Here is a 27,701-nt window from a genome sequence, read left to right on the forward strand (position 1 = left end):
AGGAGTTTCCAGGCACCAGAAACGCTGTCTCGTTCACTATTAGACTCCTTTGAGGCTACAACATGACTCACTGGGGAAAACATTTGCCTCCAAGCCTAATGACTGAAGCGTAATTCCAGGAGCTCACATGGTGGAGAGAGAAGGACTCCAGAAGCTGTTCCCTGACTTTCACACATGCTTTATAGTACACACACACACACACACACACACGCATGCACACATGCATGCATGCACTAAATCAATCACACAATAAAAAATAAAAAAAAAATTAAGCCCCCACTCAACACAGTAAGTGCTGGGTCAAAAAAGTTAGTGCTCAGTAGGTTTAGCCTCTCAAATGGCTCTCAGGAGGAGGGAAACCAGCTTGCCCACTTGAGCAAGCACACTCCGTTGGAAGGCTTGCCACTGGAAGGAGAATGCCCGTCTCCGTTTAGACACAACTGGAAAGGCTGCTGCAGGACAGACATCCGTTCTCAGCAAGTGCTGGGAGCCACTGCTTTGATCTGTGACCACAGCTGATTTCTGGAGGGCTTTGTGCTGTAATGTGACCCCTGGCTTCTGACTCATCCCTGGCACATCCGTGCCTCGCAGGCTGCTCCCATCCACCCCGATCCTCGGCACTGAATTAGGGCAACAGTCACTGCTTTATTTAAATCCAAGTAGAAGTTGCCAGTGCTGCTTCAAAGGGTCCATTTGGCAATGTCCCCATCCTTAGCGATGAGCAGAGCAGCGCTTCCCAATGGTCCTTCCTTGAAAGACCAAGTCAGTAAAGAGAAAGCAAGAGTTTGCTGGACACACGTCCTCCAGACATGGTGCCAGACTTACCTCCTAGAGTCACAAAGCGGCCCTTAGGGTTTTAAAGTACCGAACAAAAGTGTATCCGCTTCACCTTGGAATCAATCATTCTTACTAAATGCGCCCATCCGTACTGCCCAGCAATAGCAGCAGCAGTACCAATAATGCATCTTTGTCCTAATAATGTGCTCTCGAGGGCAAGTCCTTATCTTCCTCTGGTGACTGTGCAGTGAGGCAAAGACTGTTTTTCATCTTGGCCAGGGATCTGGCTGTGGGCGGGGTTTTCCATCCTCCCAGCCCTGTGCGCTGTACTTTATAAGCAGAAGGGTTTATAATAGTGGCCATGATTCTACACAATTGTCACCTCACACGCTAGTGTCAGAACCTCACTCACAGCTGATCTGCAACACCCCACAATCTGTTTTCTCCTGGCAAGGTCACCGACTGCTTCCTCCAGAAGCATTACGTACCAGACACCGTGTGCAGGCTGGCTTCGGGGATGCAGCAAGCCTTCCAGGCCCTCTTGTCTGAAATGAGGCATGAGTCCATTTCCTATGGCAGGCTTCTTGCCTTTGTTTCCCCCCAGGGAAAGGCTGATGGGGCATTTGACTGTGTGGGGCCTCCTGCAATCATGGCAGCTCCAGAGTTCGCGCTTGTGTGGGACCTTCCTGATGCTCTCTCCCAGGCAGGCGCTTCTGAAAAATGAGTGCAAATTGGGGAACGTTGCATAGGAGACATGTGGGAAATAAATAGGTCCAGGGGGACATGCAAATGGGGAGAATAACTGTGAAAGAGTAAGTCAGCAATTTCACTGATGAATCCCACTTCCCGTGGAATTAATCATAATTTTGTTCCAGAGAAAGCAACCGTATCCTTTGTCCCACAGCACTGGAACTACAGGCTGCTGTTGAAGGCAGAGTTGACTACTGTTATTTGTTTGTTTGTTGGCGTCATAGATCCTTAGCTTTCCTCCCCCTGCATTATTTCTTCCTGAACTTTCTCCAGAGTCTACTCCTCTAGATATGTTTTCTGCTCCCTTCTGTGAGTGGCAACCTCTACTTAGTTTACAACCTTCTGAAAGGAGTCCTTTTTTTTTTACAAAAGGTAACTTCCTAACCAGGGGGCCCTCTGGTGTACATCCCAATTAGCATGACACTTGCATTGGCTGAGCCCTAATGCACTGGCCCACTTTGCTGTCAGCTCTGGTGGTACCTGGGGTCATCCTTGTGGTAGCACTATTTCCAAGCCCATACGATAGAAGCTTATCAACGCAAGTGGACAGGGGCTAGACAGGAGCTCTGTTAAGAGTCTGCCACTTCAGCCTAGCCCCACTCCCCACTCCATACCCCAAACCCCACCCACCCCTGCCATACTCTTAGAAACTGTGACGTTCACCATGCGAGAGACTCTAGAATCTGTTGATAAGAGCCTGCAGTTCTTTGAAGTGGGTGATGGTGGTGATGAAAGTGCAGAGAGAGGCTCAAAGAGCAGTGGGAAGGCCAAGAGTGGAGGAGGGCGCTACTCCCTGAGATCCACCCTGCTCTGTCCATGAGAAACAGCAAGACCTTCACCACCCAGTACACATCCTGGAGAGCTTTGGATGGGCCTCCCTGACTTCTTTGTCCACTCATCACCCATTCTCACTTGTTCACAGAACTTGTAGGCCTGTCATTGATATAATGTAACTTAAAGTTTGGATTCTGTCTTTCTTTCTCTCTCCTGCTCCTCACAGTGTGTGTGTGTGTGTGTGTGTGTGTGTGTGTGTGTGTGTGTGTGTGTGTGTGTGTGTCCTGCATGGAACCCAGGATTTTGTACATATGAGGCAAGCATGTAACCAGTTGTGGTCTTTTTAATATTCGACTCACTGTGGCTGGCACTGGAATTGTATTAGGTGGGCAGTGTCTTTGAAGGGAGAAGCAATGCATCTGGTTTGGGCTGCTTGCAGTAATTTCACAAGCAAGCTCTCCTTTCCCTGGCCCTATATTTTTCCTTGTGTGTATACCTAGGCAGCTGTCTCAGTCAGTGTTCTGTTGCTTTGAGGAGACAGCATGACCATGGCAACTCTTTTATAAAGGAAAGCATTTAATGGGGGCTGGCTTACAGTTTTAGAGCTTTAGACCAGTATGTGCATGGCAGGAAGCACGGCAGCACACAGGCAGACATGGAGCTGGAGAAAGAACCACCCACAGTGACACACTTCCTCCAACAAGGCCACACCTACTCCAATAAAGCCATACCTCCTAATCCCTGTCCAGTAACACTACTCCCTAATGATGACCAAACATTCACATATGAGCCTATGGGGGCCATCCCTGTTCAAACCACCACAACAGCCTCCCTCACTTGTTTTGGTTTTTGGAAGTTTTAAGCCATACAAATTGCTCACAATAGTATTTCTCGATTCCAGGATGGCATTAATTGTAAGGTGCCCAATTAGTTGAACAGCTCCTTTCCCCAGGAGCCAGACTGGACAAACAATCTGCTTGTCCAACCAGCACTGCTGAGCCATATTGAGTATAATATGGCTAAATAGGACACAGTCTGGAAAACGTACCAAGCACAGCTCCTTGTGTTGTAGGACATTGTCCCGACTAACCTCTGTGCACATCCCTTCTTTCCTCTTGGGCCAGAATTTAGTTCAAAGTCAAAGTAGTGAAGCTATAACGATCTGAGAGTTTCCTGTTTCTTGTGATGCTACTGATAAATGCCATGTAAATTAAGCTAGCCCCATAACAAGTAGACCACACAGAACAAAATCACACTGCTGCCAACTGCTAACTTAAGTGTGTGGTTTTATTTTCAGTCATAAAAAGTGCCCAGGCAGAAGCTTACTATTGTTTTATTTTTGATGTCTAGTTTAATTTGTGGTGGCCCAAGAATTTAACTGTGCTACTCTGTTTATAATACATTGTATACTTCCTTAGAGATTAGCAAGAGCAGGGGCAGTTTCTATAAATGTCTTCTGTGTGACTGGAAAATTTACACAGCTCTCATTTGGGTGTAGGGTTGAGTATATTTATTATTTTGTTCGCATCTTGTGTGTCCTCACCATATTTTGCCTACTCACACTACAGTTTCTGGGAAGGGAGCTGTTATCAATCTCCTGTGGTGGTTATAAAATGCCACTCTTTCCTGTGACTCTGGTGGCTTTGCTTTACAATTTTGAGGCTGTTTGGTTGCATGCATACAACCTTGAGTCAAACCTTCCTAGTGGTTGGTGTCTTTGTACCTATTAATTTGCCTTTGGTTCTATTTTATCTGAACAACACTGCTGTCTAATCATCTTTTGGTTAATATGAAATTCCCTCATTTATCTCTACCCAGTCTTTGATATTATTTTTGTTTTAATTGTTTCTCCTATCAGCAATATATGTCTGGCTTTTAAAAGAGGCCCATCTGATAATGTCTTTTATCCATTTACATTTATTGTGATTGCTTAATAAACTTGTACTTATTTCTTTCTTTTAATTTTGTATTTGTTTATCCTGCTTTTTATCTGTCCCCATATTTTAGATTTTATTTCAGATTTTCTATTTATTTAGTGATTAGCAATTATGTTTTATCATGCATATTGAGCTACAGTTTTTTTTCTATTAAAGTTACACAGAATCTGGATCTTCTCAAACAGCACAGAGGCCTTTGCATACTTTATCACTTAGAATGAACTGCTAATTACAACCCAAAACACTGGCAGTGCAGTGTCAAACTACTCACTAGTGGAGGGGCTGGAGACACAGTGATTAATGTGGTGAGTCTGAGCTTTTTGCTAATTCATTGCGTTTTATATCTTGATTTATTTGTGACATCTCTCAGGTGTAAAGTGATACATTCATTCATTTATGGCCATAAAAGCTTATATCTCAAGTTCCTTTTAAAATGCGTCCTGAGAGTAAAACTTAGAATCCTTTGGTTCATTATCAGGGGCCTGTTTTCATAGTTGTATTTGTTATTTGTCATGATTTCCAGAGGGAATATCAGAAGGGCTCTTCCGTCCTGGCCCCTGTTTACCCACGCTAGCTTCTCACATCTGAGTGCACATGCAGCCTGTGCAGAATCTTGTTAGAACACAGATTCTGTAATACCTCCCTTAGGTGATGTGGTGCTTTTGCTCCGCAGCTGTCTCTTTAAGGAACAAGGACTGGGAAAATTAACGATAGTTAGCTTTAGGTCAGAGTTCCCTGCCACTTCCCAGATCATCAGACACCAGAAGAAGCAGGGGTTTAGGGCAGTTGTGCTTCTGAAGGTCTCTCCTTCTGCCCTCTGTCCCCCTTCTAACCCAGATCCCAGTGGCAGCAAGTGAGTGAGTGCTCAGCTGGTACCCTGAATGTCCTTATGCATCCATTGCTTTCCTGCCCCTGCTGAGGCCAAGTCTCTGAATCATTTGATGGGACTCTACCAGTCAGTGCCCTGAGGAAGTACTTGCCTAAGACTGGGGCAGGCTGCCTGGTAAATTCATGTTTAAGACAAGCTTTTAATAGAGATACATTTTAAAATAGTAACCAGGAACAAGACTCTCTTCTCTTAACGGGGATTCGTTTATAGGACTCAGCTGTTGAAGCTCAAGGGTAGCATTAGGCTTAAGTTTAATCCTCTGTATACTGTAATTTACAGCAGCGAGGAAAGCACTGTGTGTACAACTGTTTCGGTCGTTCGCCATGATAAATAGCTAGCGCTTTTGCCGAAACAGAAATGCCATCTCCACTTCCCACTTATGAATATTGAGTTGGCCCAGGCAGGCTGATGCTGCACAAGTTTAAAGGGGAAATTCCCTGATTGATGATATAGTCAGTCGCCTGGTCCCAACTGTCTCTTTGCTGCCCCGTGGACCAAGTTGGACCTTGATCCAGGTGATCCTGCTGTGGTACATGCGTGTTTCTGGCAAACACTTCACAAAGTACATGTGTCAATCCCAAGTGCAAAGCCTGGTAAAGGCTGCAGCTTTACACTGAATGCCAGGCGCTGTTAGAGATGATGTAGCCGAGGCGAGGCAGGAAGCCACCAGCAGGGATCAGGGAATTATCTTGGGTGATCATCTGATCCAGCAAAAAGAAAAGAAGTGTGATTCTGTTGAATTCCAGAAGGATATCGGGCAGGAAAAGGGAAATGAATGGGAGCAAAAGAGGAGTAAGATAAAGGGGATCCACTCTTGGGAACCCAAAGCCTCATGTGACTGCCACCAAATTCCTCTCAGTTTAGATATTTCATTCTCTGCTGTTGAGCAAACACATAATGCATATGGAGTGACCCTCTTTTGCCTGGGCCTCTTACATCTGCTCAACTGGTCACCCTACAGTTAGGCTTCCAGGAATTCCCTCTCTGTGCCCCAATCCCTTTCTTGACAGCAATCTTTCTTCCCCATAGAAACCAAAATAAACCCTTAGGCTGCAGTCTTCGACTGTCAGCTTGTTTTTGAGTGCCCATAATGTGCCAGCCGCCATGCCGGATGGTGAGATGAAGATTTCAGAACACACATGAGCTGTGCTGCTGCCTGCTTCTAATGCTGTGACACAAGACTCTGTCTTCCATGGTCACACTCCCTGGTGCCATCTCCCAACAGTGCCTCTGAAAACAGCAGCAAGCCACTTGTGTGCTGGGGGAGTGGGGCGGGCTGCCTTTGGCAGTCTAGTGCTCACCTTTAAGAGGTGCCTCAGCAGTTGCCTCAGCATCTTGCAGTGTGCACACAAGCACCTTCCCACAGTTTGTGCATTTGGACTTACAGAGGAACGCAGGAAGTGCACGGGAATGGTAGCTTTGCCGATTTTGAAGGCCTAAGAGAAAAATAAATCAGAGACTTGAGGTCACACCATTAGCATTGGCAGAATGGGGGTGGGGGTGTGGGGGGGGGCTAGAACTTCTGTCCCCTGTCTCTTCCCCATGATTACCACCTCTTTGCAGTTCCCAGGAACAAAAGGAGAGCAATAGCAAAGACACTGTGCTCACTCAAGGGGGCAAATGCACTTTTAGGAAAGTTCAGATTCGGTTTCTAATGCAGGACTTTTCTAATGCAACTAAGGGACACGGTCTCCAGCTTATGCATCTGAGCTGTCTCTAGTGACTATTAGAAAAGCCCTGCAGTGATGTGAGGCTGAAGGAAGCTCTGGTCTGCTTAGAGGTTCTGATCTATCCCTTCGTTTCCCAGCCTGAAGATTCCATCAGAAGCAGCGTTCGTTTCAGTGGGTACTACAGGCAGTTGGTTATGTTCTGCAGAGAGGAAATTCTTTCACCATGCTGGCTGAGGAGAGAGAGAGATGCAGCCCGAGACGCCAAGTGAGAGCTTTGTGCATGTAAAGCTACTAATGAGAAGGGGTTTGCAGAAAGCTAGGCGGTGACAGCCCTGCCAGCAGAGCCTAAGCTGCTAGTTAGTATGCTGAGGGCCCAGCACAAACACAGGTACATCTTCCGCTGACAACACTCTCATTCCTGGGCCTCAGACGAGGAGTTTGTTAAATGGGAAGTTAAGAGGGGGAGACCTGGCAGTTTGGGACTCCATGACCTTGCCGGAGCCTCCCACCTCTGTTTGTCCACGTGTGGAATGGGTACTGGGTTCTGCTCCGAGGTTATTATTAGAAATGATAAATTTGAAGTTGCCTTGGCGTGTAGCTTGCGCTAAAAATATGCCTCGCTGCCACGTGAAGAGTAGGCATCTTTAGATGAAATATATAATAAGGTTAGACGGGAAACGTCGGTTGCCGGCTGCAGGAGCACAGGCAGAGACTGGCAGTGGGAAGGGAGGGGCTGGGTGTTGGGCTGGAGAAAGCGAACAGAGCCCATCTATGAGGCTGTCTCTGGCTGCATGGTGGAAGGCTCAAACAAACACAAAATGACATTCTGCTCTCTGGCTTGAATGCGGGGATGAGTGTCTTTTCACACTGCGGGCTCTGTATTGAAACTCGGCACCTCTAGGAGGCTGGGAGGAGACCCAAGTCAGCTAGTGTCCTTCAGGGCTCCAGCTGCAGTGGGTGATGGGCATTAGGTTAGAGAGACGGGCAGAGGACTAGGGAAGAGCTTGATTCTCCAGCTACAAGTCCGAGGCTTGATTTGGTCTCTGACATTCCTTAAGTGATGCCTGCCAATCCTTCAGCCTCCCTAAGCCTCAGTTTTCTCATCTATAAAATGGGATTGACATAGTTCCCGACCCATAAAGGTGTTTAAGAAGATAGAGTAAGCAGCTAGGAATGTAGCATAAAAGAACACCTGTTATTGGGGCCTGTGAGCATTTTGAGGCCTTGGTCCAGTCTGGGTGGGGGGTCCTCAGGCGTGGTAGAGGTTGACACACAGGTGACATGACTAGTAGAAGCTCATCTCTAGAGGCTTAAAATATACAAGATGTTCTGCCCGGCCCCTGCACACTTTAGATTGTTTTTGGCTGTATGCAAGTAGAAACTCCATGTTGTTTCCAGAGGTGAGAAGGAGCAAGGCTGTATCTGGAACGAGAAACAGGCTCCAGCAACCCACCAGCTGCCTAGAGAGGAGAGGCGCGAGAGCTGTTTCACTCTGATAGATCGTACTGAAACCCCAGGGCATCTCTTTCTTGCCTTCAGGGATGATAGAAGATTAGGGGTGCCTGTGCCCCCAAAAGCAGATTCCAGAGGCCAGCATCCAGGACATTTACTACTTACCTCATACAAGTCAGCCCTCTCTCAGAGCCGTTGACTGATGCCGTATCTCTCCGAGCCCTGGAATCATGCACAAAAGTTCCCCTTTATCTGTCTTTCTCCAGCCGAGAAAACTCCTGTCATCTAGACCTCTTGCTTTATTTCTGGTCCTCCCCCATACAGGGTAGGCTGCCTCTGCTCTCTGCTGTGCACATTGTTAGGAAGTTGGCATGTGAGGCTCGCAGAGCACGTCTTTTGCAGTCCATTGGTGAAAGGCGACGTTGGTCATTTGCTGGAGGGTGTTTGCCAAAATGTGATGATATAACGGGGAGACATGTCGGCTCCTGGCACACAATCCAGTCCCCGCCCTGGGCATGCACCTAGCCTCAACAGCTCCTGTAAAGCCACAAGCAATTTGTCATCTTTTGAGTCTCTTCCAACACTGTCCCTGTCACAGGTAGAAAAATGAGCTGGGCGTGGTGGCACACGCCTTTAATCCCAGCACTCGGGAGGCAGAGGCAGGTGGATCGCTGTGAGTTCGAGGCCAGCCTGGTCTACAAAGTGAGTCCAGGGCAGCCAAAGCTACACAGAGAAACCCTGTCTCGAAAAACCAAAAAGAAAAAAAGAAAAAAGAAAAATGAGATAGTGTATGGATGCAGGGGCATCTACTCTACTTCTATATAGAGTGTGCCCTTGGGGTGGTCTCCGGCTTCATGACTGTAGCCGTAAGCACATTTCTTCATTGCTTGCTCCATTTCTATGCAGGCAGGAAATGCTTTCTCAGAATCTCCCAGCCTCCAGTGCGCCATTGATAGGTAACGTTTCTCACTGCAGAACCCTGAAGTGAATCATCCCGCCTGTGAGCTCAACGTCTCGTGTCTGTAGTTCCACAGAAAGCTACTAATCAAATCAATGTCTCAGCAAAAAGCCAACAAGCATTCCTGAATTAAAAATAGAAAGAGGCTGGGCTTTCTGTTTTAAAAAAGCCTTGATTATGGAAAGCTGGGGGGGCTAGGCGGGCATGCTTCCGTTCCCTCCAGTCGCAACCTCTAGAGAAGCTTGAAGGATGCTGAAAGGTGTTCTAGTCAGGCCCCACAGACTTTGGGTCCCATGGCTATATAAAAGCACCCAGTTATTCTCTGGGAGATGCAAAGGCCTCTCAGCTAATCGCTAATCTCTGCGTGACCAGTGTGTGACTCCCAGCCCTTGGATTTGCATCCTTGGATTTCCCCAAATCTTGACAGGCCCTGTCATAAAGCAAGAGACGAAACAGCGCAGGCCTCAGGGAAGGCATTCCTTATCGGAGGTAAAGGAGGGCTATGTGGGTTACAGGAGCTTAGTTAGGCAAGCCTTGTGCCCACTCCCAACGGCTGTGTGTTGCAAGCCATTTGCATAGATATGATCCCTCTGCCTCTGAATTTGCTGGTCCTGCTTCTTGTGTCTCTATCTATGGAGTCTGTGTTTGCTATATCCACTTGTAGAATGGGGGAAGGGCAGAGTGAGTAAATGAGAGCCTCGCCATAGAAAGCACACCAGGCGTCTTGGCTGTCAGATTGTATTTAGACTTGTAGAAAAAAGAGGGGGCAAGCACCCACTTCCTGGAAACTAGAGGAACAACAAGCTGGTTTATTAAAAAATGAACATGAGCATATGCCATAGCGGTCCCTAAAGCAGCCATGTATTTCATGTGCGCTACAATCATCATGCAGGCTAGAAAAGCACATTCTTTGACTTTAGAAAGGCTGCTTGTGTTGACAGGATGATCGTAGGGGACAGTTTTGGTGTGCCTCCTGTCCAGGGAAAGAATTCCCTATGACTCCCAGCCCTTGATTTTGCATCCTGGGATTTCCCCAATCTTGGCAGGCTTTGTCATAAAGCAAGAGAAGAAAGGCAGTGCAGGTCTCAAGGAAGGCATTCCTTCCTGTCTTGTCAGTGCCCTGGAGCTCAGTGTCTGGCATAGTAGGCACTCTGTCACTGTCTTCTGAATGAATGAATGAATGGGTGAGTGAATAATTAAACCTCATGCTGCTCACCCTGTAGACAAGAATCAGAACACTAGTGAATTAGCTAGTGAAAGTGAATCCCTGGGCCCCAACTTGAATTTGCCTTTCCATGAGTCTGCGCTATGAATGTGTGCATGTGCCTAGCACTGTGCTTTGAGGACACACTGCTGTGAGGACCTGTCACTACTCAGATGCCTTCCCTTCCCCAGGTCTTCTAAGTCAGTGCCTCTCAGAACAGAGGTAGATTTTGTAGAACAATCATGGGGATTTCACCAAATGGAAAAGCACGTTGGTGTTTTGTTTTGTTTTTTTGTGGTAGTGTTGGGTTTTGTTTTGTTTTAACGAGTGGGCTCAGTTGATAGAGTACTTGCCTGGCATGCACTAGGCTTGGGTCAGTGTCAGCACTGCAGGAAGGTTGGAAGTTCAAGGTCATCTTCAGCTGTATTTCATGTTGGAGGCTGGCCTAGGATACAAGAAACACACACACAGACACACACACAGGCACACACAGACACACATACACACACACACACACACACACACACACACACACACACACACGAGGTGAGGGAGTAACAAACACCAACTACATTTTGCCCCTTGTGTACTATAAGAGATGGTGGATAGCCAGGTGTCACCTCCCTCATGACAGCCTATGCTTGCTTTGTCAGCTGGAGTATAGTGGTACACCTTGCAACATGTAAGCCCAATTTCATCTCCATCCGATTGTGGACCACCACCACCCACTCTGTACCAGATGCATTTCCCTGCAAAAGTCAAAAGAGATGTGACCTTTCTCGGATAGTTGCCCATGAGCAGAGAGGACACAGGATATGAGCCTGTAATAACTAAAGGGAACATGTTGTCTGCAAAACTTCTCATTTGGCTCTGGGCCTGACTGATGTCATTTGGCCCCAGAATTCAGAAACAAGAGGGAGTTTTGTGGCCCAAAGAAGCCTGCCCTCTCCAGAAAGTCATCCTCCTTATGCCAGGTGTCACTCAGGATGGCAAGCAAGGAGGTGGGATTCCTCCCTCCAGCCTCTTCTCCTGGGAGACTATGAGGATGTGTGGACATACTGGAGAGGCCAGGGACGAGAGTATTCCAAAGACCAGGCTTCCTGGACATAAAGGAGATGATGTAGAACCTAAGAAGGAGCTCACTGGGGACCTTGCCCTGAGGTGGACAGTGTGTATGAGTACCAAGCTGCTGTATAACAGAAACTCTCAACATTCACCAGTGATGAGTGATGAAAATGTATAGTCTTGAACACTTCTGTGGGCTAGACAGCTAGGTAGTTCTGGCTCCACGTCTCTCATGAGGTTACAAGCTGTCGCCTGAAGATGTGACCAGTAGGGGACCGGTTTCCTTGATGGCTCACTTGCCTGGCTATTGCCTGGAAGCCTCAATTCCTTGTTCTCAGTTCACCAATCCTCTCTACTGCTGACCGTTCTGCTTGGATGGAAGGGTGTCCTGGGACTTGGGGAGCCCAGGAACCACACAGCTCTGAGAGGAGGTCTCCTCAGCGGAGGTGGTGCAGCTCCCAGGGGAAAGTATCCCCAGCTGAGCTGAGGAGCCCAGGAGCCTCAGCCCTGCTCCACATCTTCGCTTCTTCCCTTCTTCTCTTCATTGCTTCTTCGTTTCTTCCAATGACAGAGTCACATCAGGCAGAGAGATTTATTGGAGGGCTCAGAGTGTGGAGGGACAAATCCAGGGTTGGATGCCCCTGCTCCTGGGAAACGACAGCAAGGAACTGAGCAAAGACCACCTTTATATAGGATTTCTTAGGGGGTGGGTTTTTAGGGCAGAGATTTCCAGGGTGAGGATTAATGGTATTTCAAGTCTTGAGTTTAGGGAGTTCAGGGATTGGTGGGGTTTTGTTCAGACTTTTCACCTAAAATTAGCAACAATCCGGGAAGGGTCCTATTGAGGGTCTGGAGATGAGCCTTGTGACAGTTACAGAGGCTGGAAACACTGCTATGGCAGAGAGGTCTGAGGGAGGGACTTGGCTGCTGGAGTTCCTCAGACAGGGACTGGTCACTTTTCCTGCCTTTTACAAAATTTACAAAGTTTGCAAAGGGTGCCTGTGAGCGGCTCGGCATGGATAGCTAACATCTACAGAGCTGTTCATAACGAAGCAGTTGACTTTCCCTAGGGCAGAGAGGGAGCCTTGGGGCTGAGACAGTGCCACTTTGCTTTTGTGTTTGTTAGAAGTGATTCTGTAAGTACAGCACACGTCTGTACACACTCATATGGTGGGGGATGGGGAGTGAAGCTCTGTGTCACAAGGGCAAGGGCATCTCCCCAAGGATGAGCCTCTTGCATCCAGCTGTGATTTATTCCTGAGAGGAGGAAGGGGGAAGCTGCTGAGAGAACCAGCTCTACCCTGCAAGAGCAGCAGCCAGCATCAAGCCTGCCCTCCAGTGCTCAGGAGGGTCGGAACTCTGGCACAAGAGGGGTCCTGGAGTAAATAAGAGGGCATTCTGGCCTGGGGAGGAGGATATGAGGAAGACCCAAGACTGGTCCCATTTAGGAGATTGACTGGGCTCCAGAGGGACCTGCAGTTAACCCTTTGTAACCAAGGTCTCTGGGTTCTACTGAGAGCTTTTCCCATGGTGGGAGGCGAGGAGGTCCACGATGGTCACCCTGGCTTCTTCAAAGGGTGCTTAGTAGCAGTGCTCTGAGGACACAGCCATCCGTGCTCATGCTTTTCTGTGTGTCTCTTATCTCCCCACCATCCCTAGGGAATAAGCTAATCAAACTTGCTGATGGTTTTACACTGAGAAGGAGATAGCTAATAACTTGGGTGACAAGTATTAGAATACAATGTGATGTGGATAAATTGGGTCCATGTATTAAGAGCTATAAAATGAGATTTCATCACAGCATGAATAATGGGGTCTGTAGAAAGGATTAATCAAATACCCCATTAAAAGGTATAGGAATTCCAGTCAGACCGCCCCTGTTTAATTACACTCCTGCCCCCTCCCCACCCCACTCCTTTCTCCCTGGAATGGCTTTCTGCTTAAAAAATAATATATGGAAACGAGCTGAGAGGAAATAATGGGGAAACTAGGACATGCGTTTTGCTAGAACTTGATCATGAAGGCAGATGTAAGCGGCCAGTGTTTAATGTGGTGGGGGAAGACAGTTGGCATGAGCAATCATTGACAAATGTAATTTCCAGAGGCGTCCTGTTGATACCATTCAGCAAATGCCAACAAAGCATTTACTTTCCAAAGGGAGAAAGCAAGACAGCAAGAGAAATGCAAGCATCTCCTGGAGTGGAACAGAGAGCCGCCAGCCCCTAGAGCAGCGTCAGGTGTGAGCATGCGCAGTGCAGAAGACAGCTTCCGAAAGATCGCGCAGGGACTGGCTTTGTCTGCGGAAGGCTTCCTGGAAGAGGAGACTCCAGCAGAGAGCCCCGAATTGTGGACAAGCTTCCATGTACTGCGAATTCGTGAGCACACTGTGGTGACAGGGTCTGGAGAGGAAGTGGGCTTGAGCAGAACAGGGGGCACCTATCGGGGCTCTTCTCTCCATTCCCACCGCCACCACGCACGTCCAAGCTGTCATCACGCCTCACCCGGACAACTGCCAACGCCTTCCAGCTGTTTTCCCTGCCTCCACTCTTGCTCCTCTACAACCCATCCTCTGCACACCAAAATCAGAATCCAAATCAGAGTTGATCGTGTCCTTCCCGTGACTTGTGGCTTCCCCTTGCTCTTAAGCTGAAACTGAAAACCGTTATCATGGCTGTGTGGTCTGAAGCACAGCCTGGGCCAGGCTCCCTTCCACATGCCAGAGCACCCGGCCTGAAATTCTCCTCACACTGGGTCTTCCTGCCATAGGGCCTTTGCACATGCTCTCCCCTCCCTAATGATGGTTTTCTTTCATCCCCCCTTCCTCAAACTCTGACTCATCCTTCGGAATACATCTTAATGATTACTTCCTCTTGGAAACGTCCCTAATTTTCACATCTAGACGAGTATTCCCTCATGTGTTGAAAACAAATATTTATTGTGTGAACATATGTTTTAATGTCTGTTTCCCTAACTACAACACAAGTTCTGTTAGGGCAGAAACTTGGTGTTTATACCCCTTAGAGCCTATATGTGTTGATTGGATCATGGCATTTAGTTAGTAACAGCAAACAAGACAAATAGAAAAATTACACAGACCAGTTTCTAGAAGAGCACTGTTACCAATTTTTAACGGAATGAAACCCTGAATTTATGTCCAGACCCTGACACCTGCTGGCTATGTTGTTTTAGTAAGTTATAAGTCCTTTAGAATCTGTGTCCCTTGCCTATCAGCCTGTGATACTAACAGCCACCTTGTATGGTCATTGTGATAATTTCATGAAATAATGTATACAAAAGCATTTTTGACTGTTAAACCAGATATAAATATACTGTTACTCTCTAGGTGCCTATACATTGAGTTCTTCTCAAATATCTATTAGATGGATGGTGGATGGATAGATTCTGATTAAATGGATGGATAGATGGATGGATCAATTAGTAGGTGGACAGATGGATGGATGGATGTATAGAGGGGTGGCTGGCGGATAGGTGGATAAGTAGGTGGATAGATGGGTAAATGGATGACTGGGTTGGTGGGTGGATGGACTGATGGATGGATAGGCCAGTGGATGAGTGGACATATTAACAGTTATGGAGCTGGTGCAAGTGAGAAGGAGGCCAAAGAGCCAGAGACTTGGAGGGGAGGCACTCATTGACCCTATCCTGTGCCCCACACTGATGGGACTGGCAGGAAAAATCCTGGTGAAAATCACTTAACCTAGGCAGAAAGAAGTCACTGGTGACCTCAGGGCCACTCCTCCTCAGCCTCTTCATGTCTGCGCTGTCAATGACATGCCTTCGTTATAGCTTAATTACTTTACCGATTTTTGTCTTTGGGGGAGAAATCAAATTGATTTGCACATACAGCAAAATTGGTGCAGTTCCTCCAGCTGCTGCCAGCAGGTGCTGACAAGTGAAGAAGTGGATGTCTGAGGCTGAGAAAATGCACTAAACATTCACTTTAATAAGGCCTAGAAACCCTCCTTATTTAATACATTGCCATGGATAATTGGTTTCAGTTTCAAAACTGGTTACATCTTTAACTCCCTGTGTTCTGGTAAGATTGCTGCTTGTAGGTGTGGACAGGGATTTGTGGTATGTCACACATGCCTGTAATGTTTATGGATTTGCTTTTGTTTTTCCTCTTTGGTCACATCCCACTCTCTACCGCTGCCACCCTCCTGGGGTAAGTCATGTGTGATTATCTACACACACTCCCTCCCCCACGCCCCACCACCACCATACACACACACACACACACACACACACACACACACACACACACACACATCTCTCTCTCTCTCTCTCTCTCTCTCTCTCTCGATGGCTGAAGTTCCGGCCCTTTTGATTGCCCACTCTACCTACATGGACACTCAAGCAGCTGGTCTACTGCGTCTTTGTGGGGGGTCTTGAGAATACGTGGCTGGGCATACATGGCCCTACACCTGTCATCTCACAGATGACTCTGAAAAAAAGCACATGACAAGTACATGAAGTCTCTTGGCTCCAAATATGGTTGGTTGTAGTAGGTCCAGGAGGGGAAAAAGGTGAGAACAGACTAGAGGAAAATCCCTGCAGATATTTTATTTTCATGACTGGTAGTATAAAAGGTGGATTGATGGGTATCTTTACCCTTTGCCTATAGTTATAACAAAATACCTGGGTCTTGGTACCTTGTAAGGAAAACAGGTTTATTTAGCTCGTAATGTTGGAGTCTAAACACTCAAGACCAAGCAACCTTAACTGTTTGGTCTCTTGTTAGGGATTTCTAGGGATATCTATCTGCACTTAGCTGAGAAGCAGGGAAGGACACGGGAGCATGCTGAAGGGACCAAGCATGTGGGATGTGCTACCTCCATAACCCACTATTCCTCCCTGAGAGCAACATTAATCTTTTCCCAGGCCAGTGACCCATAGCCCAGTAGCCTTGCACTGCTGGGCCCAAGCCTGAACTGAAAAAAAGAGGCAGTCTTCAGACAGGCTTTTAAGCAAGTTGGAGTACTCCTCAGCAGGGATGGATGGCTCAAGAGCATCTCCCAGATCAAGGACTCTCCTTGACAGCCCTGGTCTTATCAGCAGATGAGGCCATTGCCTTTGGACTGATGCTCACAGACTGACAAGGAAGTGTACCAATGGCCCCAGCCCATCAGTCAGTAGGAAGGCCCACCACCTCCCAGGATAGTGTAGGTCCGAGCCCAGCAGATCAGGGATTGCTGCTGGTGGGGCAGCAGCATTGGGGAGTAACCCCTGACTGGTCCTCCTAGTCTCTACTGAAGGAACAGCACTCTTGCGTTGCTCAGAAACAGAAGGCCAAACCTCCGGCTTCAGGTAGAAGCAAGTGATCTCTCAGAACTTCCTGAACCAGGTTTGCAGCTGGGTTCGCTGCTCAGCTCACCTTGGCTAACTGTGCTTCTACTTGAGCTTAAGCCTTCTTGTGGGTGGAAAATGAGTATGTCATGCTTTTCCGGAGAGTTCGAGCGAGGATTAAACGCCTTACTGCATGCAGCACACTTAGCCCAGCTCACCAGGCGTGAGAAGTGAGCTGATAGAAGTCATAATAGGTTTATTCCCCTGATAAGCTCTGGATTGCCTGCAGGCATCACTGCTGGGCTCAGAGACAGGATCCAAGAGAGCCTTGGAGAAGGCCTGGCAAGGGGGCAGGGAGAGGAAAGAACTCAGAGAATTCTGGAATTCCTAGTGAGTTAGAGACTGCCCCTAGAAGGGAGAGAAAAGAGCTTTGACATGAACCGCCTGGGTCGCAGCCTTACCCAGCCCAGGCTGAAGAAGAGACTCCAGGAAGTGCTTCTACAGCTTTCAGATGGCGCACTAGGACAACAGCTAAGGCGAGGGAGCTTTTGAGTGATATTCGCCCTTTCAGTGAACGGGAATTGAGATTAATTTGGCTTTGAGAATTTTAAACGCACATATTGTAATCATTGGGCTGTACCCTAGAGCATTATAAAGTCAGGATTGGAAATCTTTTACCATCTACGCTCTTAGAGCAGGAACTCAGTCTTGCAAGCAGATTTTTAAAACTCCAGAGCTCAGGAAAGAAATCGTCTGCCTGTCAAATTTGCATTTAGTACTTTCTCTAGTCTCGTGCCTCCTGCCCACACCCTTTCTCCACTGTGAGCTGGCAGGAGGCGTTGCAAGCCAGGTTTCTTTTACAGACACAGTCCTTGGGAGAACCAAGGAAGGAAATAAGAGCAGAGCCCTGGCCAGTGACCAGTTAGGCCTAACTTCTACTATGCCTCCCTGGTTGTTTAAGGTTCTTCTTTGGCCGCACCACTAATCCTGTAATAAATATTTGAAGATAATTTCAGTAGCCTATTGAATTTGAAAAGCACCTTAATAATTGCATCTTTTTTCATCAAATTCCCGTTTGGGAACTCTTTGTGCCCCTCTGCAAGTCCACCCCATACATGCTCAATTTTAAATGGTAAGAGCTCTGCCACCTAGGACAGACTCCTAGAACAACTCACTTATTTTGTTCACTGTGTGGATGCTGTGGCTTAGTAGTATATAATTTAAGGCTGTGGACTTATTAGGGGTGTCTAGAGGTCACCATTAAGTAGATGGGCTTTTTATTAAGTTGGTATTTGATAAGACCTTTCAAAAGTGCTGGTAATTGTGTTTGTGGGACTGCCCGCTGAGATTAGAGAAAGGAAAAAAAAAATTCTTAACACTTGCTTTCCTTACTCAAAACCCTAAGTAAATGTCCAGATTTAATAGCCCATTCATCTAGACTTTATATTCAGTACATTTGGTGAGCCTGGGTAGTGGTTTAGATTCTGTAGGCTTTTGCTGCATCAGCTTCCTTATTATGTAATTCTGTTTGATGAAACCTAATATATACAATTGTGGACCCTGGAGGATCATGGGAGCCAACACCCGTTACAGGTGTGCTTCCTATTGGAGCAGACTTTATTGGAAGACGATGTGGAGATGCATTTCCCTGACCACTTCCAATTGCAGAAAGTAACACACACACACGCGCGCGCACACACACACACACACACACACACACACACACACACACACACACACATCTCTAGTTCCACAGAGGATCCCCTGGCCCTGCTTTCTTCCCTGTCTTACCTCTATGGTGAAGGATCCCTTGGTCCACACAATCTTGAGAAAACAATGACCACTGGTTATCTTACCCTTAAGAACGTGGCTGGCAGGGCTGGAGAGATGGCTTATCTGTTAAGAAGTGGGACCAAGAGGAGAGGAGGGAGGGAGGGGGCTGCAATGGGGATGTAAAGTGAATAAAATTAATTAATTAAAAAGAGTGGCAGCTCACAACTGTCTGTAACTTCAAGATCTGACAGCCCTACACAGACATACATACAGGCAAAACATCAATGCACATACAATAAATACATTTAAAAAATATTTTCTAAATAGAACCTGGCTGGGAAACAATGGTTTTCATCTGATATTACCATTAAAATTGAGTGCACATGGCCATATTGGAAACTACGGGTTCGGTGGCACAGTCTTTAATAGATCCATTTGTTAGGGAAGACGTAGATGATCGGAACTGTAAAGGCTATATACGTGGTGGTTTCACGCCTCTAATCCCAGCTCTCAAGTGGCTGAAGGAGGAGGACTTCTGAGTTCCAGGCCAGTGTGAGCTACAATGGGAGACTGTCTCAAAACCAAATATACCAAGCCAAGGTGTGTAAAAAAAAGAGAAGAGCGGCTCAGTGTCTAATGCTCTGCCCCTTGGTGGCAATGCCTGAAGCAACGTGAATTCTGAAGACTGCAAATGGCTTCTTCACAGGGAGTAGCTAGCTCCTAGTGTCCTAGCCAACACACTCTAGCCCAGGGGACTGTCCCAGATCTGTCCCGTTGGTTGTGTGGCTTATGAAGGTGTCTGTACCTTTGTCTGTATTAGTGTGGTACCTTTGCTTTTTATTTCCCCAAGTTGTTTTTGTTTTTTGTTTGTTTGTTTGTTTGTTTTGATTTTGTTTTAATGGAGTCCATATGGTGATCTCATGACCTATTTTTCAAGACTTTTGGCTTTGGGAGTATCATCATAGAATAAAATGCATCTCTGTTCTCTCATTGAGAGGAGTTAGAAGCTCCCCTGGAAGCTCTCCATGGGCTTTGTCTGCTGCCAGGGTCAGCAGCGTAGAAAGAAGCCTGTTCATGAAGCTTCTCTGAGCTGTGGCTGCCATAAACGTCTCTGCTCCTTGGGACGTATTAGGTGGTTATTTCTTTAGCCTGCACTGCCACCTCTCCTAAATCAAAACTGGACCCTCGCAGGCCTCCCCCCTGCTCACTGCTATACCCCTTTGGACCTTCACTCATCCTTAGCAGTGGTATTTGTTAGGGGACAGACCAACCTCCTATTGCCTCTCTTGTCCTTGCAAATGCCAGGCTACTGGGAGTGGCTCTCCGAAGGCTGTGGTTTTAGTGTCCCTCTGAAATGACCCTCCTTCCGGCTCGTGCATGGTCCCTTTAAGGCCTTCGTCCCCGTTAGGTGAGGATCCACCACCGAGGTTTTAGTAAGATGGGTGGATGGTTCAGGGGGGAGTCGGGTGATGATGAACGAGGCCCTGAAAACCTGAGGTGACCCACAGAAAGGGCCTCAGAGGGGAAGGGCAGCGTTTCACCTTTTCTTATACTTCTTTCCAGGGATCACCTGAACTTCCTAATATTTTTTTCAGTTGAAATCTAGAATCTCACAAAAATGCAACATGTGGAGCTTTCAGTGAGCTGCCTGGAACCTACTGGCTGTCCTCTCCTTAACAGGCATGTCTGAGCCCATGCCTGTGTGGAAAATGAACAGGCTAGATTATGGGAAGATGTTTTGCTGTCACTCAGATCTCATAGTAGGTACTCAGTAAACCTGTGTTGGATAGACAAATGGAAGCCATAAACAAGGGACCAGACTGGCAGGCACTGTGTAGACTTACTGAGGTGGGTAGCGAGAAAGCGTGTCCTGCCACTCTGCACTGTCCTGGGGATGTGTGATCACCTCATCTCCACCACGGAGTGTGTCTTCATGGGAATCTTAGCCTGGGCCTTCCACTCGCTGCCTCCATGCCCTTGACAAGAAAGCCAGTCAATATGCAGCACTTGAAAAGTGCTCAGCACTTGGGGTCCTAGAAGTGTCTACACACACCGTGACTCAGTTGTACTGCATGCAGTCCCAGGAACCAGAGGAGGTGTTTGAGGCTCAGGATGGGCAAAGTGGCATTCCAGGGGCAAAGCTATAAATACAACCTGGGGCTTACAGCCCCACATCCAACAAACTTCCTACAGATAAAAAGGATGAAGATCCAGTGCCCATCCTCACGAGGCTTCCTGTCTATTTCTGGCAGGTCCGTGAGAGACTTGCTGTTGTGGGTCTCAGAAGGATTCTCAGCAGAAAGAGCGTTCAGAGTGGGTGATTCCACTTTTCTGCTTGCTGTCTGCTGTAACAGAGAGTAGATGGGCAACAGCAGGAGTAGAAGAGCAGAGAGAGAGAGAGACAGAGAGAGAGAGAGAGAGAGAGAGAGAGGAGAGAAGAAGGAGGAGGAGGAGGAGGGAGGGGGAGACAGAGACAGACAGAAAGACAGAGAGACAAAAAGTTTCAAGTTTATCCCAAAGGCCTTCTTTTAAAACTTATTCCAGATTTATTTCATATGTCTGAATGTTTTGCCTGTGTGTATGTATGTTTGGATACTATGTTTTGGGTACCTGGTGCCTGCCAAGGTCAAAAGAAGGCATCATCAGATCCCCTAAAACTGGAGCTATAGATGGTTGTGAGTCACCACTTATGGGTACTGGCAACCAATCTTGGGTTCTCTGCTAGAGCAGCAAACGCTCTTAGCTGCAGAACCATGGCTCCAGACCCACCAAGGCTTTATTTTTATTATGCCAGTCTCATCCTTCAACAGCCCTCACTGGAAAAGTCCTTCCCAGGGGCTCAGTGGGTAAAGGCACTTGCCTGGAAGCCTGAGATCCTGAGTTTGAATGAACAGTGTGTAAATGTTGGATGGACATGGCTTCCCACCACGGCTCTTCTTCCTGCACAGTTTCTGATCCGTTGTCTCTGCTGATGTTGTCATTGACCCAACAAAGCTGGCTTCAGCCAGGACTGATTGGGGCATAGAGAAGCTACCTGGCCTGCCCAAGGTCACGTGACAAACTTTTATCAGTACTGGAACTTGAGCCTGAGTGCTGCCCAGCCCTGCTCTTTCCTGCTTCCTGTTCTGTGATCCTCCACAGTGGCTCCTCTTCCAGCTGTCTTTGAGGACTCAGCAGCTGCAGCTCAGCTACCTGCGATCCTGAAGTGCAAGCTCCCACCAGCTCCGTTGCTGTTTTGCAGCAGTTCAGTGTGCGCTGACCACTTTGCTGTACGTAATCACTTAATTAGTTTGTGCCTGCACGAAAGAGCTGTTTCATTTAGCAGCTTAGCAGTGAAAATGTGGGAGTCATTTGCCACAGTCTTGATGACATCAGGATGACCGTAGAATCTTCTACTCCTTGTTCCTAATCCACTTAGCACCAAAGGGCACCAGGGCTCAGTCATGGGGGACACGCAGGTGCCGTGCTGAGGACTACAGAGGGGCTGTGGCTGCATTAACTGAGAGACACAGCAGGTGGGGAGTGCAGGGATAAGTGCGAGGTCCTGGGTGCCATCTGCAGCACCAAAAGGAAGGAAGGAGAGACAATGAGAACATGTTGTGCTCCTCTTAGGACCAAAGAGCCAGGAGAATTGGTCTTCCAGGGACCCAGGTGGAGATAGTAGTGAGGTTCGCATCAGGCTTTCAGTTAACAGAACTTCCTAATCACAGCTTCGTGTTGGAGGAAGCTGGGAAGCCGGCATGCCTCCTGTGTTCTGATGTGTAGTAACCCAGCTGGAAACCCAGTGCTCAGGTGTCCATGGGGCAAGACTGACTGCGTTTTCCAGAATTCCCTGCCCTGCAGGTTGTCACCGAGATAAGCTGTGGAAGAAGATCTTGCGAGAACTGGGCGTGGAGAGTAGAGTAGCTGCAGCCACTTTGCCACACGTGTCTTGTCACGGAACTGTCCACTATGACTGCAAATGCTCTGTCGTCTTCTGGAATCTTCTTCAGCTTCATCTCCTAGCCAGGGTTGTATGTTTAGCTCTGAGGAAAAGAGCCCTGACTGCTGTAGGATTTTCCTATCAAGTTCAAGGTCAAAAGCCACAAGAGGTGATAAGATCTTCAGCTTGTTACAGGGTTCTAGCCAAGGCCTGTAAGGTCCCCATTGCTCTCGGTCTCCCCCACTGGCTAACCCTTTCCCCTGCCCAGTTTCCTCCTCCACAGAGTTCACATTTGAGCACTGGACACTAAAGCATGAGCTGCCCAAGCCTTTCTGGGGTACTAGGCACATTATGTTTTCTTGGCTGGAGTTTGTGGGCCTCAAACTCGGAGACATTATCATGTAGTGTGTTGTGACCAGTCTTTCCCTCTGTGTGTGTGCTACAACTGCATAAAAAGATCTGTCCCTCTCACCTGCCTCCTCACCCACCCAGAGTCCAGTGACTGGCCCAGATTAAAAGCCACAGGAAGATGAGGATGACAAACAGGAAGAGGAAGAGCCACTGACAAATGACACCTTTGTTTTGGGGTTTTTGTTTGTTTGTTTGTTTGTTTTAAAGATTTATTTATTATTTATACAGGCACCAGCTCTCATTATAGATGGTTATGAGCCACCATGTGGTTGCTGGGAATTGAACTCAGGCCATTGGGAATAACAGCCAGTGCTCTTAACCTCTGAGCCATCTCTCCAGCCCGACAGCTTTGTTTTGAGGAGAAGTGAACAAACATATTTCAAAAAGAGTGATTGATGAGTATCATTTAAAAAATAATTCTTTATGCTTAACTGTTTACAAAATGTATTGTCTGAAAATCTGGCAGGCAGGTTAATGGCAGAAGAGGCCCTGGGGCTGGAAGTAGGGACTTGACTCCTTGGGAGTCACAGCAGACAGCCTCTGAAGCACATGTGGGCTATACATTCCAGGTCCAAGTGCATGTTGGGGGATGATGTAAGGCCCCTGTGTGAACAGCTGAGAGATTTCCTGCCAAGCCCAGCAGAGTGGGTGCATGAAGACTATATTTAAAGTACAGAGAGAAACCTTGTGACCTAGGCCATGTTTTAAGGGTGGTATGTCTAGAACTCTGCCAAAGTGGCTTCAACAATGGGTTTGTCCCTCGTGGCAGAGGTGGCAGCTCTGCTGGTCTCCTGGCTCTATCTTAGACCTGCTACCTCAGAAGTCCACTAGGGGAAGCTTCATCTTGTCCTTAATAGCTGGGGTGGGGTTTTCCTAGCCCCTCTTGTGGCTCTGTCCTGAGTGTCACGATTGTGAGCTTTCTACCTCTAATCTCACACCATAAGTAACAACTCCAGAGACTAGAACTCCTAAGCTTTCATAGTAAAGGCAAAATAAGCCTAAAAGCATTGCTTAAGGAAACAAAATCAGGTCTGGAGAGATGGTTCGGTGGGTAAGAGCACTCAGTGCTCTTACAATGGACCCAAGGTCACCTCCTAGCACTCACATCAGATGGCTCACAACCACCTGTAACTCAGGTCCAGTGGATCCAACACTGTCTCCTGGCTTCTATAGGCACCCATGTACATGTGGCATATATTCAGAGACATACGTGTGAATAAAAAGAAATAAAAAGAGAAAACCAATCACAGGTACCATCAAACTTCTTGTCAACGTTCTTTATTCCCAAACTGGGCAGTGGAGGTGCACACCTTTAATCCCAGCATTTGGGAGACAAGAGGCTGCAGGCAATCTCTGAGTTCAAGGCCAGCCTGATGTATGGAGTGTGTTCTAGGACAGTCAAGGCCACACAGAGAAACTGTCTCAGGAAAAATAAAAATAGAAAGAAAAGGAAGAAAGAAAGAGACAAAGAAAGAACATTGTTCATTCTTGCCAAACGTCATGGTGCTCACCTGTGATCCTTTTCTTGGAAGGCTGAGGCAGGAGGATGGCCATGGGTTCAAAAGTCGGTTTGGCCTATGTAGTATGTATCAAAACAAAGTTAGAGAGAAAGTTCCTCATTCTGCTTCCTTCTTTTTTCCCCCTTAAAAAATTACATTTATTCATGTTTATATATATAGACTATATTAATATAATATATAATATAAATATATATATACACACACATATGTGAAGGTCAAAGGTCAGAAGACAACTTTTGGGAGTCACTCCTCTCCTGCTACATGGGATTCCTGGAGTCAAGCTGAGGTCATTAGGTTTGGTTGTAAGCACCTTTAACCCACTGAGCCATCGTACCTTGCAATGGCCCTTTACCTTTTTTCCCTCCCAGTACTATAATAATAATAATAATTCTGCAAGCTCTATATTCCTAAATAAATTTATTGTGCTGGCTGGTATGTAAACCCACAATAATTGTGCATATTAATAAGAGAATATGTGATGTTTTGTTGCAAGTAATCATTGATTACATTCACTGAGTGAATGGATGAACTCTGAGCCCAAGATAAGGAAAAGCAGGGGCATGCTGAACATTTGGTTTTTCGCATGTTACATAAACAGTGCTGGTTAGTGAACCAGAGTTGGCAGCAGGATGCACGGTATGGACTTCAGGCAGAAGTCAGGTTTACAAAGGCAGGTCTAAGAGTGGTTGGCATACAGGTGCTGCATAGAGCCTGAGGACTGAGGGGTGAAAAGAGCTTCCTTAGACTGTGGTCTCTCTGGAGTGGACAGACACTGACTCCAAAGGCCACACACATCTGTCACGCCTTTGCAGTCTGGTGATTGCCCAGCCATATATTGCGAAGAGCAGGAAACAGTGCCTAGATTCCAGAGCCAGCTCCAACACTGGCTGGGTGGAGTTAGCCTGACCCATCTGAGCTTGGTTGTCTCTTCTAGAAGGGTTCAGTTAGTCAGTCCTTCAGGACCTTCCATTACCTCTCTAGCATGAGGAATGGTATGAGAAAGGTAGTAGGATCTTGATCCACCATTCACATGGAGAACTATGACACCAAACATGATGGAAAAGGGAAACCTGTCCACTGTGGGACATTTTTCTTCAGGGAGCAAGTACATATAAAATTTACGGAGCAGTTGCGACGGTAATCCAAACACCACCTCCCTATATAATATACAAACACCACCTCCCCATATAATGCACAAACACCACCTCCCCATATAATGCACAAACACCACCTCCCCATATAATGTACAAACACCACCTCCCCATATAATGCACAAACACCACCTCCCCATATAATGCACAAACACCACCTCCCCATATAATGCACAAACACCACCTCCCTATATAATGCACAAACACCACCTCCCTATATAATGCACAAACACCACCTCCCTATATAATGCACAAACACCACCTCCCCATATAATGCACAAACACCACCTCCCCATATAATGCACAAACACCACCTCCCCATATAATGCACAAACACCACCTCCCTATATAATGCACAAACACCACCTCCCTATATAATGCACAAACACCACCTCCCTATATAATGCACAAACACCACCTCCCTATATAATGCACAAACACCACCTCCCTATATAATGCACAAACACCACCTCCCCATATAATGCACAGACACCACCTCCCTATATAATGCACAAACACCACCTCCCTATATAATGCACAAACACCACCTCCCTATATAATGCACAAACACCACCTCCCTATATAATGTACAAACACCACCTCCCCATATAATGCACAAACACCACCTCCCCATATAATGCACAAACACCACCTCCCCATATAATGCACAAACACCACCTCCCCATATAATGCACAAACACCACCTCCCCATATAATGCACAAACACCACCTCCCCATATAATGCACAAACACCACCTCCCTATATAATGCACAAACACCACCTCCCCATATAATGCACAAACACCACCTCCCCATATAATGCACAAACACCACCTCCCCATATAATGCACAAACACCACCTCCCTATATAATGCACAAACACCACCTCCCCATATAATGCACAAACACCACCTCCCCATATAATGCACAGACACCACCTCCCTATATAATGCACAGACACCACCTCCCTATATAATGCACAAACACCACCTCCCCATATAATGCACAAACACCACCTCCCTATATAATGCACAAACACCACCTCCCTATATAATGCACAAACACCACCTCCCTATATAATGCACAGACACCACCTCCCCATATAATGCACAAACACCACCTCCCCATATAATGCACAAACACCACCTCCCCATATAATGCACAAACACCACCTCCCCATATAATGCACAGACACCACCTCCCCATATAATGCACAAACACCACCTCCCTATATAATGCACAAACACCACCTCCACATATAATGCACAAACACCACCTCCCTATATAATGCACAAACACCACCTCCCTATATAATGCACAAACACCACCTCCCTATATAATGCACAAACACCACCTCCCCATATAATGCACAAACACCACCTCCCCATATAATGCACAAACACCACCTCCCCATACAATGCACAAACACCACCTCCCTATATAATGCACAAACACCACCTCCCTATATAATGCACAAACACCACCTCCCCATATAATGCACAAACACCACCTCCCTATATAATGCACAAACACCACCTCCCTATATAATGCACAAACACCACCTCCCCATATAATGTACAAACACCACCTCCCCATATAATGCACAGACACCACCTCCCCATATAATGCACAAACACCACCTCCCTATATAATGCACAAACACCACCTCCCCATATAATGCACAAACACCACCTCCCCATATAATGCACAAACACCACCTCCACATATAATGTACACACAAGCGTAGGTGCATCTAATACACCATTCATTTATTTTCTCTAAACTGAGAGTAAGTTTCAGGTATTATATCTGTTTACTTAGTAAATATTTGAATATGCATGTCCTAAAATTAAAGATAACTCTTTTAAATAACACAGTAAAATGATCAAGACCAGGAAACTTCATTTTGTCAACCGTGTGTTATAGCAAAGTTAGAAACAAAACAAAACAAGTCATTTAAATCCAAGATTATGCTGCATTTGGCTGTCTTTTGTCTACTTTGCCACTCCTGGCCTTAACACTTTGGAAAGTTACAAGCCAGGGGTGCTATAAAGAGGCTCTCGAGTTTTTCCTCTAGTGTTTTTCTCGGGTTCAGCTTATCCATTTAGGAGGTGTGGGAAGCTTCTGAGAGTGGTGAGATC

General features: G+C 46.8%; 1 protein-coding gene across 12 annotated transcripts in view; it reads left to right on the forward strand.

Annotated features, from left to right (window-relative positions):
- The window catches only part of Atxn7l1 (ataxin 7 like 1), a 228,262-nt gene that overhangs the window by 90,120 nt on the left and 110,441 nt on the right, over positions 1-27,701 (forward strand). The window contains exon 4 of one of the 12 annotated variants that reach the window (XM_051144892.1): positions 13,634-14,879. The exons of the other annotated variants lie outside the window; for them this stretch is intronic. Within the exon in view, the coding sequence (XP_051000849.1) occupies positions 13,634-13,719 (86 nt within the window). The 3' untranslated portion in view covers positions 13,720-14,879. Of the gene's footprint in view, positions 1-13,633; positions 14,880-27,701 lie in introns of those variants that run through there. 12 annotated transcript variants of the gene reach the window in all.

This window comes from Acomys russatus, chromosome 1 (assembly GCF_903995435.1).
Source record: "Acomys russatus chromosome 1, mAcoRus1.1, whole genome shotgun sequence".
Classification (NCBI taxonomy): Eukaryota; Metazoa; Chordata; class Mammalia; order Rodentia; family Muridae; genus Acomys; species Acomys russatus.